This window comes from Sceloporus occidentalis, unplaced genomic scaffold (genome assembly GCF_023333645.1).
Source record: "Sceloporus occidentalis isolate IW3139 unplaced genomic scaffold, rSceOcc1.0.p SCAF_76, whole genome shotgun sequence".
Taxonomy (NCBI): Eukaryota; Metazoa; Chordata; class Lepidosauria; order Squamata; family Phrynosomatidae; genus Sceloporus; species Sceloporus occidentalis.
Genome location: NW_028317056.1, coordinates 5,005,844 through 5,021,429, shown reverse-complemented (window position 1 = coordinate 5,021,429; position 15,586 = coordinate 5,005,844). Strand labels below are relative to the sequence as shown.

General features: G+C 43.4%; 3 protein-coding genes across 3 annotated transcripts; 1 reads left to right on the top strand and 2 right to left on the bottom strand.

Moving 5' to 3' along the window:
• Window positions 1–566: 566 nt before the first annotated feature.
• NME3 (NME/NM23 nucleoside diphosphate kinase 3) lies at window positions 567–4,140 on the bottom strand. The gene is made up of 5 exons (XM_089494938.1): window positions 4,095–4,140; window positions 3,138–3,268; window positions 1,268–1,369; window positions 866–978; window positions 567–684 (listed from the first exon to the last, which is right to left on the bottom strand). Exons 1-5 carry the CDS (start codon window positions 4,138–4,140, stop codon window positions 567–569), a joined length of 510 nt encoding a protein of 169 aa, XP_089351064.1.
• Window positions 4,141–6,044: 1,904 nt separating this feature from the next.
• Window positions 6,045–8,700, bottom strand: LOC149285869 (small ribosomal subunit protein mS34-like). The gene is made up of 4 exons (XM_089495076.1): window positions 8,587–8,700; window positions 7,612–7,815; window positions 7,423–7,465; window positions 6,045–6,331 (listed from the first exon to the last, which is right to left on the bottom strand). The coding sequence occupies exons 1-4, from the start codon at window positions 8,698–8,700 to the stop codon at window positions 6,045–6,047; spliced, it is 648 nt and encodes a 215-aa protein (XP_089351202.1).
• Window positions 8,701–9,798: 1,098 nt separating this feature from the next.
• Window positions 9,799–13,347, top strand: EME2 (essential meiotic structure-specific endonuclease subunit 2). Its single transcript, XM_089494788.1, has 8 exons — window positions 9,799–10,294; window positions 10,976–11,112; window positions 11,293–11,385; window positions 11,660–11,784; window positions 11,861–11,966; window positions 12,323–12,438; window positions 12,690–12,879; window positions 13,117–13,347. Exons 1-8 carry the CDS (start codon window positions 9,799–9,801, stop codon window positions 13,345–13,347), a joined length of 1,494 nt encoding a protein of 497 aa, XP_089350914.1.
• Window positions 13,348–15,586: the final 2,239 nt, after the last annotated feature.

Genomic DNA, 15,586 nt, shown 5'->3' with positions numbered 1-15,586 from the left:
ATTTGCGCGAGTATCGATGGACCCCACACGCTGCCAGGAACATCTCACATGCTTACTTGTTTGATCACTGATCAGTATTCTAACCTGTACTGTACTTGCACTGAAAGGGTTAAAACAGCACAAAAGACTAGAAAGAGAAAATATATATATTCTGCTTCCAGTTGGGTCCGGATGATCATAACATTGTGGGACATTTTTTTTTTTTTTTAAAGACAAATCTAGGGCAAGGTTTTAAATGTGGAGCAGTTGTCATGGAAACTAACAGAACGTTCCCATGGCTCCTCCAGATTAAGAACTTTCCACCGTAATTGCCTTTTTTATGTCGATCCCAGTGGGCTACGATCAGAATAAGCGGAAACGTTGTTTGCTTGGAGTGAGTCGGATACGGGGTAAATTGGATCTGCCCCCTCCTGGACGGTGCTTTAACCCCTAACCACATATACATCTCATAGGTCCCCAATACCCCCCACACCATGTAAACTAAGTGCCTTAAGAGCTCTAATGGAGCGAATTTAAATCCTACAGTGACGTCCCAGCAGTCCCATTGCTTTACGGCGGCTCGTCCATCACTCGTAAATCCAGCTCTCTTCGTTGTGCTGCCAGCAGACGAGCTCCTCCGGCCGGAACCACAGAGAGATTTCGCGTTGGGCGCTGTCCGCGGAATCGCTGCCGTGTATTACATTCCTGAACGGAAAAAAAAGCCGGGTTACAATAAAAGCTGCAGGGGTTAAACGGTAAAAGTCAAACGAATAGCAAGGCACCGTGTACGACGAGTAGGAAATGTCCATTTTAAATAAAGCTTCAGGATTTAAAGAAAACCGATCTACCTTTCGCGTCATTACGACGAGCAGTTTTAAAGCCTCACCTGCTGACGTCCACACAGAAATCCCCGCGGATGGTGCCCGGAAGGGAGTCCGCAGGGTTGGTCTCTCCCAACATGACGCGGGCCGTCTTTACCACATCCAGTCCCTGCCAAACCTAAAGGCAAACAAAATGTTACGCACTGGGACAAAAGCTTCACCGATGCATTAAAAAAAAAAAAAAAAAAAAAATTAACATTGGGGGAGGGGCTAAAAAATACCCATAAGGGAAATTCTACCCCAAAAATGTAGAAGTCAAAATGTTTTATTGGTTACAAGAGGCCTTTACAGGCGTGTTCATCCTCCCCAAACAGCGGCCATAGTCCCCGTTAACATAATGGCACTCCTCAAGCTTCAGTTGCAATCGTCTCGTATGATATTTTGGGGTAAATAAAAGTCGCAATTACCATAGCAACTACAGGGCCTGATCCCATGTACTTGACAAGGCGGTTGTAGAAAGGCCTGTCCCGTAGTGCGATGTAATGTTCTTTCAGCAGTCCCTCCGAGGCCTGTGCACAGAAAAAAAATACAAATTATTAATAGAGAAGATACAGACAATGTGAATAAGTACCCTCTGGGGGTCTACAATGGCTGTACAATAAACACATACCCAACCCCCATTGGCAAACAGTCTTTTAGCATAACCACGATGTGGCAATATACCCCCCAGCACTGTATACAGTAATATACCCCCTCCAGTGCTGTATACAGTAATATACCCCCTCCAGTACTGTATACAGTAATATACCCCCCAACACTGTATACAGTAATATACCCCCTCCAGCGCTGTATACAGTAATATACCCCCTCCAGCGCTGTATACAGTAATATACCCCCTCCAGGGCTGTATACAGTAATATACCCCCTCCAGTGCTGTATACAGTAATATACCCCCTCCAGTGCTGTATACAGTAATATACCCCCTCCAGGGCTGTATACAGTAATATACCCCCTCCAGTGCTGTATACAGTAATATACCCCCTCCAGTGCTGTATACAGTAATATACCCCCTCCAGTGCTGTATACAGTAATATACCCTCTCCAGTGCTGTATACAGTAATATACCCTCTCCAGTGCTGTATACAGTAATATACCCTCTCCAGTGCTGTATACAGTAATATACCCCCTCCAGTGCTGTATACAGTAATATACCCTCTCCAGTGCTGTATACAGTAATATACCCCCTCCAGTGCTGTATACAGTAATATACCCCCTCCAGTGCTGTATACAGTAATATACCCTCTCCAGTACTGTATACAGTAATATACCCCCTCCAGTGCTGTATACAGTAATGTCGGTCGGCATTAACAAAAAGCTGGTTTTATCTAATTTTGTTCCAATAAACTCCCTTTATCTGCAGACCTGGAGCCGCCATTGTTGTCAGTCATGATATTTTGGGCGACTTTCCCGGCTCAAACACCACACTAAGCTGATGCTTTATGGCAATGCTTATGAAGTCCCTTCCTACATAGACTTTCATTAGTCATTGAGTGTCCAGCTGGGTGATTGATACCGAGCAATTCAGTTGTTTACCTCAGGCAGTATTATAGATAAGGAGTCGGGGTGTTTGTCTAGTTTTATGGTCTTTTTACAGTAAGAGCAGTAAAACTATAGAATCCCCTCCCAAAGTATCGCAATACAATACAGAGACAGAGCTACTAAACTACTACTAATAAGGCGGTGTTGGCAAATTTAGGGGCTTTTGTCTTTTTTATTAACCCCCCTTGGTTACTATCTGCCCCCAAACTGCCCTGGTACATATTATTTCTGCAGCCATAACAATGAGATCCATGAACAAAGGCCTGTTACCTGATCGTAACCCTTCCAGCTGCAGCAGAGCCGGGTTTAATCCGCCGCCCGACTGAAAAAGGAGGATTTTAGGATTCGCTTCCTAACAAAACCACTAAAACCTTTTACGAGGGAAACAGCTTTTGTGTGAAATTCCATTAAGCTCTCAGTCATTAGGCGGCTTTCAGCGGTGGGCGCTCCGTAAGCACCTGGTCCTTCCTCTTGCCCGCAGACCAGACCCATTCGGTCGTTGGTCCTGATTCAGGAGCCATATGCTGATCCCATTCATGTTTAAATCCCTTGTGTTTGCCTCTACCACTTCTGCTGGTGGCTGTTCCACTTATCTACTACCCCTTACAAGACAACTAAGCATCTGACGCCCAGTTTTAGAGGACCACCTCTGGCTGCGTATAAATATTCTACGGAGCAACAGCAGGGACAAAACACAGCAGTCTGAGGATCGTTTGCCTTAAAGGGACGGTCACCGACCTGCATCATCTTCATGGCGACCAGTCGGAATCCCTTCCTCTCGAAGCGACGGATGATCTCGCCAACCAGACGCCGCTGATACCCATCGGGCTTGATGGCCAGGAAGGTCCGCTCGTTAACGCCGGTCCAGGCTGGGGCGAGAATGAAGAGAGACACGTAAAGGACACGGCGACAAAGAGACATCCTCAAAACTCATGGACGGGATGCCTGGCCGGTCACTGAAAGAGGTTATGAGGCCAAATGGTGAAAGTGAAGACGTCACCATAGCAACAAAAGGAACATTTGGTTACCAATGAACAGCAACAAATCCGAAACTCAGATGGTCCCTGCGATCCGCAAGCCAGCGGAGAACGAGAAGGGACGGGGACCCACAAACTATTTTACTGTATCAGCCTCTACCACTCCTGCTGGGATGCAGTGACATTGATCTACCACCCTCTCAGTAAAGTACAACATATATAACAGAGCAAAGCATTTAATCTGCTGCTGTTTTTACATAAATTACTGCAAATTTTTGGGCTGTAGAACCCTGCGATACCCCCATACCCGGCAAACATTCCGAGCTCCCAGAAAAGAGGGGCATAAGGTGAGGAGAGAGGGGCATCAGGGGAGGAGAGAGAGGGTCCCAAGGAGGGGTGGGTCCTCCTAAACCAGACCACTCTGTTGGTATGGTGACCGATGATGAATGCGCGGGATATGGGTGAGGCATCTCGGTGCTCCCGAAAGGCGGGGGGGGGGTTATTCTACCCCAATAAGTGTTTATAGGATGCCCCGTACTGCGGTGTCACTGCCCGCGCTCTCTGCATTCACTATACCCCGGTATTAGGGGTCAGGGTACCCCAGCCTCCGCATTGCCCCTCCGGGTGTGTCCCTTTAAATGGCCGCTATAATCATCACGGATAGGGGACTCCCCCTCATTGCGCCTATACTGGGGGGGTCGCCGCGGGGGGCTCTCACCTGTCGGAAAGATGTGGGCGAAGATGGTCAGCACCAGGCAGATCATGGCGAGGACAACGAGGGAGAGACGAGAACGCGCCCGCGGGCCAAGCCGGCAAGTGCGGGAGCGAGCACGCTGACAGCTGCCTCTTAAAGGAGCCGCGTTCACTTTGTAACAGCCTGGCTACATTGTCACAATACTTCACCCCCTGACCAACACAACTACCCATCACCCTCAGCAAAAGACTGCAAACACTCCCATCACACTCAGCCAGCCATCGGATGATGCGGATTGTAGTGTTGATATTAACCAATTAATGGCAGTTTGGATATTGGCCTTTTAAACTTTACTTATTAATAAAATTAAAAAAGCAGCTTTATAATAGATTTTTTTTCCCATATTTTATTGGAATTTAACGGAAAAATTTGTTTCTATAAATGAACAGTACTATCATTTATTAATAGCACCAGCATATGCCACCGCGCTGTACAGTGTTACAGACTATGCCGATTACAAAAATATTACTTCTTTTTTATTGATATACCTGTATTTTCCCGTTTATACAACACCGCCCATTTAATATTCTGAATTCTTTCCATAGTCTCCGGCCTTATCATACATCTAGGATAGCCTGATGCCTATCCCATGCATGCTTAAACCTCTAAACCGCTGCCACCTCTACTGGAAGGCTATTCCGTGCATCGACTACTCTCTGGTGTTAGTTTCTCTGCTTTTAAATATCCTCCTTTTTCATGTTGATTCGCTTTAAGGATTTACATGTTTCTATCACACTTCCTCTGTCTGTCTATATATTTTAAGGTCCTTTCGTATTGCGATGTTTGGCCTCGCTGATTGATAGCCTTCTATATAATTGTTGCGCAAGCTCTGTGAAACGCATTGGTTGAGGTTAACTTTATATATATATATATATATATATATATATATAGGTCCACACATGAGGCTTAAAACATGAATTGGTTCTTATTTATTTTATATAGCGCCAACATATTCCACATCACTGTACAACTTAATAGAATTGCTAAGAGGACATACAGCACAAAAGCAGGGCGCTGATTGTGTGAGTTTATAGCCTGAATCAGGGTGACGGAAGGCGACCTCTCCCAGAACTTCCGCCCGCATGGTTTTGCCCCTCATACCCCGTGGTCGTGCCCCTCGTTAATGCGATATTTATTACAGATCGTGGGGTTTACCTCTGAGTGTAAAGATAATAGCTGCCTGTCTGGGCTGTTATAATACCGAGGCTCTCTCTCCAGCAGATCCGGGGATTAGCCACATCCGCGCATGTTTAGTGGTATAAACCATCTGGGGATTACGCTAATACAATTGGAGTAAAGCGTATGCGGGAGAGACGGTACATGTAGAAGGGGGAAAAAAACATTACATTTAACATCGCATTTAAAGGGAAACAGGTGATTCCCAAGGCTGACCGGGCATCGCAGGATCTGTAGTACAAGGGCTGGAATTATAGCAGAGTCCTTTCCAGAAGCTTTCAAACACAGTATCGTTACCCAGAGCGGGATCAGGGAGGGCGCCGGTTCCCGAAATAAAAAAGTATAGCAAACCAATTATACAAAAATCCATAAATCGATTGAGTTTTAATACTGTACAAAACTAACAAACGTACAATAATCTGACCCAATGTTAACCAAAAAGAAAGCCCTGCTTTTACTGGTAAGACTCGCATCATGCCAGGCAGCGGATGAGGGTGATGGGGGTTGTATGGGGAGAATAAACCGGAGATGCCCACCCTAGTGCTGGGGAATCAGAGTGGGAGTATTATATCGGGGAAAATAAACCATTTCAACCTTTTTGTGTAAAGATTAGGTTTCCATTATGTTATGAAGAATAAACATACGGCGCAACACTCAGATTCTTCTGCCTGTTAACAGAATCCCCAAATATACGGAAATGTAATCTATAGGTCCGCGGATCATCTGCCGCTCCACAGGTCACACTGCGGTCCCCTCGCCGGCTTGTCTCTCTTTTTCAAAGTGGTCTTTGCCAAAAAAGCGGTACTTCTGGAGGTCAATCACCGGCTCGGTCAAAGGTTTCCCTTCCTTCTGCCACTTCGCCAATATCATGGCCCTTAGGAGAGGCGGGTAGGGGACGTAACGCACGGGATCCGGCTCTGGCACAGGGGTAAACGTCTTAAAGGCGCTCTCTTCGTGGCGTGGGACAAGGCGCCAGTCGTGATACATAACTTTGGGGATCTCCTGCACTTCGGTCTCGGGTTTACCTAGCAGGAAATACAATACTTATCAGATAAATTGCTAACTTTAATAAGAAAAATTATTGGAAAAGTAATTCATAAGATATTTGAAATATACAGGTACAATATATATACCATATTTGCTCGATTAGAAGACGACCCTGATTATAAGACGACCCCCCAAAATCTGAATATTAACTTAGGAAAAAAAGAAAAAGCCTGAATATAAGACGACCCTAAAGGAAAAAAGTTTTACCAGTAAATGTTAATTCATGTAAACTATTTTTTTTAAATAAAAGCTATGATTGAGAAAAAAAAATTTTTTGTTTTTATTTCCTTGTATTTTCCAACCTGTCCCCCAGTTACGCACATCTGCCCCCAGGCTTGCCACACCAATATGGCACTGTGGCCCATGATATACCTTTTAACCCTCTATATGCCACTGTGCCACTCTGACAGTCGGGGACGGTATCCGCGACGGACGCAGACAACCCCCGCTGCTAGCCACACCTCCTTCCGGCTGCAGCGGACGTTGTCTACGCGTATCGCGTAGACGTCAACCCGCTGCCCCAGCAATACAGCAGGAAGCACCGGTAAGTGGGGGGGGGGGGGGGGGGGAGACAGGAGGATCCAGGTCCCCTGCAGCGGTGCGGGGGATCTGGATCTTAGTCTCATAATCAGACCTCTATTTGAGGTCTGATTAGAAGACGACCCCGATTAGAAGACGAGGGGTATTTTTCAGAGCATTTGCTCTGAAAAAAACCTCGTCTTATAATCGAGCAAATACGGTATATATCTTACAGAATGCAGAAAAAAACTGATTTCAAATATTTGGAGGGCTGTGTAGGTGGAGGAGAATAAGCTCCGTTATCATTTCTTTGATGTAGAACATGTTATATATTATTATTACACATATTGAGCAATGCCCAATTAAAGATATATGTCTCTCCTCAATAAGTGGTTAGGCCAGCATTCAGTGTGTTTCCAAACGTCTTATATTATGGGGGGGGGATGCAGTATGGCTGTTCTTGAACAAATACTTTTTCTCACTTGTGATTTAGAAGCATAGAATCTGCCGGCAGATCAGACATATTATTATCAGTCATTGCCAGTCTTACCTCTGAACGTTAAGTAACCCCAAGCTTTTCCATGATCCATGTCCTGCAAGCCAAAAGAAAATGTTAGGTTTTGACTTTAATGCACGCAGCTCAGTGTTCCTGGTCCATTGTACAGCACTGCAGCATATGACGGTGCTATAAACATCAATACACAATATAGCCGGCCATTAAGGCCTCCTCTTGTCTCACCTCGGCTGTGTAGTCCACCTTCACCTTGGTGATAGTCCAGTAGCAGGGTTCGGTGTACACCTCCAGCCAGGACTTCCTGGTCACCATTCGTCCAACGCCAAAGGAACTCATGCCGGCGAGCAACGTGAACAGACGCTTTTCATTCCTCACGTCGTCCCACGCAAGAACCGGCAGCCGTTTTCCAGTGAACGGACGGATCATGTTCTAGAGCAGAAGGAACCATCAATGACCTGGACAGAATACCTATACAGTGCAAATGCTGATGCAAAGCCGTGAGTGAGTGAATGAATGAGTGAGTGAATGAGTGAGTGTGGCAATTAGCAGGACCATTGAACTGTTCCACGTATGCATTTGGACCAAAATTCCATACTATAGAAATATATATAGTGAGTACGGATCTGACCCCACTTCCAGAAGGATATTGATTTCCTAGATATATAAGGAAGATGGTAGTAGATAAACGGAGCAGTCTCCCAGCAGACATGGTGGAGGCTAATACAGAGGGACTTTTAACACGCATGGGATAGACATAAAGCTATACTCGCTATAGGATCTGACCGAGGACTGATAGGGGTTTGAAACCCTTACATCAGGAACATTGGGCAGGCTAGATGGGCGAACGTTTCTTATCTGCTGTCAAGTTCTATGTCTCTGTGTAACTCCTGTTTAAATTCACAGACTGCGTAAGCATCTCCCACTTCTGCTGGGAGGCTGTTCCACTTTTGTACGATCCTGTCTTAGGGTCAGTAATATGTGTTAATAATGGGGGCTATACAATGACTTTATATGAGATGTCGTAAAGCATGTTTCTATTATACTTTAATGGTTTAGAGGCTACATCCCTATTGCCTCTGCAGCCCCTATTAACAGGGGCCCCTCCATCTGTATGTATGTATGTATGTATGTATGTATAGTATCAGTCTACAAACGCCGACAGCCCTGCAGAGCACGGATATATAAGGGGGCGACCCAGACCTCATAGTCCAGAGCATAGCGCTGGGAATCCCGAGGCCGGTTCTTCAGTTCCCTGTAAGCCCGGATCTTCCTGGCCATCTCGGCGATCAGCCCCAGCTTCTTTTTCCTGGCCATGGTCCCCTGTAATCCCCCGAAAACCGAGCCAAAGAAAACACGTGAGGGTGACCCCGAAATGACCACAGAGCGTCGCGCTTTGATGGCGTCAGGCGAGCTGTCAAGCGTGTCACGTGATCAGCATCCGTAGCAACCATGCAAACTTTATTTGCGCGGGACTATTTCGTATTCCCAAACTCTTTATTGTCTTTCCTTTATGACATACATGTCTTACTTTTTTTACTATAACGTTATTGAGGCTTTTATTCAAGGACCAATGCTTCCCACACCAAATATGTCAGCTATGCCCCCTCCCAGCGCCCTACAGGATGCTGCTGCTGCTGCCAGTAGTGTGACGCAATCAAGTCGCGACGCGTTGGGACAATGTAACCGGGAGAGACTTGGTTGAGTTGTGAAAATGCATGGATCCTGCTATTATTTGGGATTTTTTACAGATTTTGCCACAATGAAGGCCTGGCTGTTATCCAAGTGCTATATGGGGTAGCAATGAGCTGGTAGTTGGTATTTAAGGTGTCAGGTTACTGAGGTTCCTGCATAGTTATGGTACTGATTGTTTAAATCAGATCACCAAGGGTTAAAATGACTATGGCTTCTCTATGGGTTAAAAAAAGATTCAGAACTGAATGCTGCTTCCGTTATATATTGACGCTCTGCGTATTTATATAAAGGGTTTGAAGGTGTTTAATGGTTTTCGGTGATTTGCACTTTAAATTAATTATGAAATTTACAGAATAAAATATTAGGTCCAAGACAGAAAAAAATTGCCTTTTTCATAATTTTTCTCATTTAATTTTATCTTTTAAAACTCTTCAATACACTAGTGTAGTCGGAGGTATGTACTTGCCATTAAAACCTGTAGGGCGCTATATTAATACGGTGCCTGAAGCATTAAGAGAGTCGGTTTGTTCTGATTACGTTTGCAGAGATCATAGACACGTATAATTTATATCTTAACTAGCATGATTAATTATAATTATTGGGTGAACTCTGGGTAAAGTAAAAAACTTGATGTTTTTGATAGATCACTCTATTTCCAGTAGTTTAATTTATATTTAAGTAAAGTCGCCATCATGTCAGCTTCTTATAAATGGGTTTAGTATGGAAGGAGAACAGAACAAGAGCATAGCCAGCAGTGGCGCTGGTTTATCCCCAAATAAACTTGCCAAAAGGGCCACTACATGGGAAATATCTGATTCGGAAAATGAGGAGGAATCAGGAATCCCCCAACGAGAAGAAAAGAAGAGCCTTGTTATCGAGATCGATAGCACAGAGTTCCCAACTGATGTAAAACAGAGCAGTGGAAAAATTCCCTGTGTTGATGGAAATGCATCAGCCTTGGTTGTGCCAAAGCCAGGTGGTACAACACCCAGTCCTATCAAAAGGATGAGGAAGAAGAAGACCCCGGAAGAGCTGGTGGTGGAAAAAGTCCAAGCTGAGGAGAGACAAAGAGAGCGAGAACTGAAAAAGCAAGAGAAGGAGAAAAGGAAGGCTCAGGAAAAGTTAGAAAAAGAGAGACGGAAAGAGGCTGCGTCCGCTCTGAAGATGCTGAGACCCGACCAGTGCGTGAAGTACATGACCGTGAGCATGGATGCGGGTGAGGAAGACGTCCTACCCAAATTATTTAATTAATGCTGAAAGCGTACCTTTCTCCTGAAAAAGGTCATAGATTGGCAATAAAGAAAATAGAAGAATATATAATCATATTTACCCAAGAGATCTCTTGGTTTTCAGAGGTATTGATGACCCCTTCTGGTTTAATTTAAAGGTCTTCTTCATTTTTTGTATTTCTCATTGACCTTCATCGTTTATTTAACAACGTTTTAAATGTTTCCCACTGAATCCCAGTTCAGAGAAGTATTGAGAAGTCCCATAAGAGGCAGGGACGTTCTTAGAACTTTCTTGTTGTCACACAGCGGTTTTTAAAGGTGCCGTTCCACTTGGAGATAACCTTAATTGCACGCTGTAGTATGCTGAGAAAATAAACCTTCAGAAGTAAGACGAAAATGACCGATCTACTAAGGTTTAATCGCATAAAAGCACAGAAGCGTTTAGAAAAAATCACGTCTTCCTGGCAGAATTATTAATAAGGCAACATTTTACAGAATTCTGGGAACGGTTTAGACGTTCAACAGTGTTAGAAATGATTGCAATTATGTATTCATCCCAAAAATGTTACTTTCAGTGAGTAGGCTGAACGGTATCTTTAACATTGTATACAGATGTTCTGATGTTTAAAGTAAAGTAATTGAATGGTTTTGTCCTTATACTTGTTCAGGACTTCTCGAAGATGCTGGGTCAGAGGATGTACTGGAGGCCCTGAGATCTTCAGGGTATCAGTACTCGATTGAACCTCATTCTGTGCCAAAGAGTTTCATGTGGAGAAGAGAAATGCCTTTGGACTGGACGTGTATCGTAAGTGGAAATCAAATCTGTAATTCTTCTTGTCTGATAACAATTCAAAACTTGAATGCCACGCTGTTTAAACAACATCTAGCGTTCAGTATTGTTACCAGTAGTTGTACAGCACTTTATGTGGTCGCATCTTTTTGTTTTTTCCCAGTGGAGGCTGAACTTGTGCTTAATCTGTTGCAGGAGGGTCTGGAGTTGAGGCTTGGAGAAGAGGATGAAATGTTGGTTCTTGTCCAGTCCAAAGATTTCCTGGCCAGCGTCTCCTGCTTTGCTCAGGTATTACCTTATTGGCTGCGAACGACATTCAGATGATGTGTAGAGCATGCGCGGTCTTTAATTTTGCAAAAAAAAGGTGTTTTAAGAGCTGTAAGTAGAACATTCAGGACTTGGATGGACTTTGGTTGATGGTGGAAGTTATTTAAAAAAGAAAGTTGGAGGTCCAAGGATTCCAATATCTTTTAGAGATTATTCACTCTTTATCTAAAATTTGCTAATCTAACCTTTCATGCTCTATTTTTTTCTTTGTATTTCGTTTCTATATGAAATTTAGGCTGTAAAGTACTCCAGCATCGGAGACCAGGATGAGGAAGCTCTTGGATCTCTCTTCGGAATCTCAAAGCGACACCAAGAAAAGAAAACCACCATGGTCGTTATCGGACTCCAAGAATACAGATGGTGGGTTTTTAACAAAATGTATACTGTATACTGGTTCTCATAACCAATGCCTGATGCCATTCCTGTGTATGCGCAGGTGCCAAAAGTTATCGAGGAGGATGGAAAGGCAGTCACTGGAGCAGAATGACAACATCTGTGAGAGCCAATCAGAGAGCAACGCAACCAAGAAACAAATACAGGAGGTAGAGGGGAAAATAAAATGTTAGATCGTTAAATTCTTTTATATATATATATATATATATGACAAACATAATACTTTACATGTCACGTTACATACCAGTTAAAGGTCCGTGATTGGTCAGTTGACTTGCTTGCTCAGCTTTCTGATAGCAGATCCATCAATAATTGTATTTTTTTATTATTATTCTAGTTATCGTTACGAGGTTCATTGTATAACCTGTTGCTTTAGAGTACGTTTTGGTCATTCTGAGCAGGAATGCTTTGGATAATTAGCTTGATGGACCTGGTTTTATCAATGGGAGGCATTTGCTTGGGGTAGGTTTTCCCTCACCAGAGATGGTTGTTTTTGGGTCTCTAGGCCTTTGTGTTTCTGCAACTTTCATTTGAAATGGAGGTGTTATGTCTGGACTCCTGGAAAGAACTAGGGAAGCACGTGTGCGCCGTTACAAAGAGTTTAGCTCGGCGACCTTTCCGGTGAGTGTAACGATGAAACTTGAATAATTGCTCTTGTCTGTCGTGGAACCTTACTGTTTTTGACCCACCCATGTGATGCTTATTAAGGGCGCATAAAGCTTAAATCCTTTTAAATGTTGTGGTATTGTAATAATTTACGAGGTTAAATATTGGAACACCCTTTCCAAGCCACTCTTTGTGATTTATGTGTTCAGAAGTAACATGTGACGTCGTCTGTCTCCGTCTTCTCAACAATACTCTTTCCTCCGCAGGAAACACTGGGACGACCAGACCTTCTCATTCTGTACATCAGCAGGGAGCTGGAAGGGCTGGGGTCCCCGAGGGACCCTCACAGGGCTGCCTTTATCCTGGAGAAGACAAATCCAGCAGTTTAACAGAGTCAGCCCTGCAATGGCTGGTGCCGTGACAGAGGCCTATCCGTCTCCCCAGCTTCTAATGAAGGTCAGGTCATAAATGGGAAGTCAGGGATGGGATGGTAAAAGCCCATCGACTATTGGGACTTTGGAAGAAGTACTCTAGCTAGCCGCAGATAATTTCATTAAACCAAGTCATACCCCAGAGTTTGTTCTCGCATACTTCTGCTGGCAGCATAACACCATCATCACTTGGTTAGATAACATTATAGATTATTCATGAATATTATGAATGTCTCATTAGCTTTGTTCTCATATGCCCTAGGCCTACGCCGAATGTGCCACAGAACGCGAGAAAATTGCCTTGCTCTCCAACCTGCACGTTCTACCAGAGCGTAATGCGGGGGACGCAGATGAGGCAGAAGGTTCAGATGCTCCTCACGGAGAGCACCAGCCTCAAGGCAAAGAAAGACGCATCGGCCCTGACTTGTCCCGACGCATCTGGCTTTTCATGACATCACCAAATCCAGAGCAGGTGTTGGATTTGAACTCATAGCGTAGGATGATGTCATTCTGGACTTCCAAGGAGCTATGTTACAACCATGGACCCCCTGATTTCCCTCAAACACCTCTGGCTATGTTATTGCACAACAAACATTGTTCTGCCAGTAAGTCGCACACCCTACATGCTGCTGTTAACCACTATGCATGTGTACATTGGGTTAAAAAATTGGACTTAATATCCTCTTTGCGTTTGGGTGCAATAAAATACGCAGGTATATTCATATATTAGCATATCAAATAATTTATTGTTAATTGTGAACAAAAAAAAACAATTGTACGGAAGGTAGCTGGTCTTTGTTTTTCTTTCTAGGTTCGGTTGCATGAAGATTCACTAATTGACAATAGAGTTAACTTGAAAGCCTTAATTAGAGTGTGCGGTGAATCCAAGAGATTGCAGAATGATGAGAAAGTTAACGGATGAGGGACTGAGTTGGATATGAATTTTGAGGACTATATTTGGGAAGTTACTGGTAATTTAACTATCCTATCATGTAGGTCACTTTTAAGAAACCCTGCTATCCCCAAGTCAGGTTCCTAAACCTGTAGGGGGTAGTACAGTTGGTTAAGTACTATTTACACGGGATTGAGAACGAAGGAAACCAGTTTTTTTGTTATTTGTGTGTTTTGGTCAAAATGGTGATTGCTAGGAGCAGACCAGCATTATAAGATGAACATAATGATATATATATATATATAAGTATCTTGATGGAGGCTGGTAGGGATATGCACTATATGGCACAGTATAAAAGCTACTACGTCCGGATGTGATGTGTTTAACCGCTGCAGCCTGCAGTTAAAAGCAAATGCTAAAACCAGCTAATTTGGGGAATACAAATGAAACCAGACGTTTGTAAATACTGGATATATTTATATAGACTCACATTTTCTTTTATATATTCACATGGTTTTGCGCTGATTACATCATCCAGCAGAAAATTATTTTTTACAATATATATAAAAAAAAACAGCAGTGAATAGGTTAAAGACAATAGTACATACTTAAATGGATGGAAAGCGGTGGTTCCCTTCTACCTCGGTATAAAGAGGGGGATTAGGTTGTGCGCGTCGGCTTGTAGCTGAAAGCCAGCTGAACGGCCAACGGTTTGCAGTGAAAATAATACGCTTGCTTAAAGAGCGGAGACGTTATACTAACATGAAAAAAAGACTATTTTACCCCTGGGAGGACAAGCAGCATCAAACCAACACTATATGACTGAAAAAAAAGAATAAAATCAATGTTTATACAATGAGGATATATCCACAAAACGCCAGCTTGCATTTAAAACTCCAATGTCCCAAATACCCAGGGACCACAAAGCCCATTTCGAGGTAATGAATTTAAATTTAAAGGTAATTTACTAAATTTGAGTTACATTTAGTGATCTCGTTCGGGGTCAAGCTTAGCTGCTATAGGTCAGTGCTGGTTAACCCTTTGCTTCACCATCGGAGCCATAGCTAAAAAACACAGCTAGTTCAACTTGGGCAGAGATCAATATATAAACCCATGCAAGCCACCGTGACCTGGCCTTTTCACAGTAACCGTACACGATTCACACAAAAATGCTGGGGGGGGGGGATGCGCGTGAGGGAATTTATGTGAATAGATTTAAGCGAACATATATATATATCCACAGAAAGACAAGTGCATTTGTTGGTTCATCTAAAAACCTACGCTATACACGAACATACACAACGAGGTGTCGCTGTGCGGGTGGTGCATCATGGGATGTGTAGTTCACCATTAAGCCGTAAGCCAAACTTTCTCCACCCCTAACTCAACGCACTGATTAATGCGTGGCCCCTTTCAAATATAACTTTTTTTTTTTTTAAAGAAAGAATACACCCAATCAGCTTTTTTAGGTTATTACTGGAGGAAATGAGTTCCAGCAAAACCAAACAGTAAACATCAGATGCAGTGGATGTTGTTGCTGGAGCAAACCTACTTCCTTCTGTCTGTCTCTGGAGTTTGGTTACTTTAATTCTATAACTTAACAATGAGTGCAAAACGGTGTAAGAATGTATCGCTATACAATTGCTGTTTAGCTCACCTGGCCCTAATGGGATTAAATCTATATAATAAATATGATTTGATTTAACCAAGAAGTGTCAATTCTGTAAACAATGTGAAAACCAAGGGGGGGGCATGTTGATACTGCATTGAGTAGCTGGCCAAGAATTATGGGAGCTGTAGGCTTTATGCATTTGGATTAAAGGTTTTCAAGATGACCACA

Excerpts from the sequence above, each read along its gene's own strand:
- NME3 (XM_089494938.1), bottom strand. The coding sequence starts at position 4,140 with ATGATCTGCCTGGTGCTGACCATCTTCGCCCACATCTTTCCGACAG. Across the intron at positions 979-1,267 it reads CAGGCCCTGTAGTTGCTATG|GTTTGGCAGGGACTGGATGT; the intron begins GTAATTGCGACT and ends GTTTGCCTTTAG. Across the intron at positions 685-865 it reads TTCTGTGTGGACGTCAGCAG|GAATGTAATACACGGCAGCG; the intron begins GTGAGGCTTTAA and ends TTTTCCGTTCAG.
- LOC149285869 (XM_089495076.1), bottom strand. The coding sequence starts at position 8,700 with ATGGCCAGGAAAAAGAAGCTGGGGCTGATCGCCGAGATGGCCAGGAAG. Across the intron at positions 7,816-8,586 it reads GCTATGCTCTGGACTATGAG|AACATGATCCGTCCGTTCAC; the intron begins GTCTGGGTCGCC and ends CTTCTGCTCTAG. Across the intron at positions 7,466-7,611 it reads AGGTGGACTACACAGCCGAG|GACATGGATCATGGAAAAGC; the intron begins GTGAGACAAGAG and ends TTTGGCTTGCAG.
- EME2 (XM_089494788.1), top strand. The coding sequence starts at position 9,799 with ATGGAAGGAGAACAGAACAAGAGCATAGCCAGCAGTGGCGCTGGTTTA. Across the intron at positions 10,295-10,975 it reads GACCGTGAGCATGGATGCGG|GACTTCTCGAAGATGCTGGG; the intron begins GTGAGGAAGACG and ends ATACTTGTTCAG. Across the intron at positions 12,880-13,116 it reads CTCCCCAGCTTCTAATGAAG|GCCTACGCCGAATGTGCCAC; the intron begins GTCAGGTCATAA and ends CATATGCCCTAG.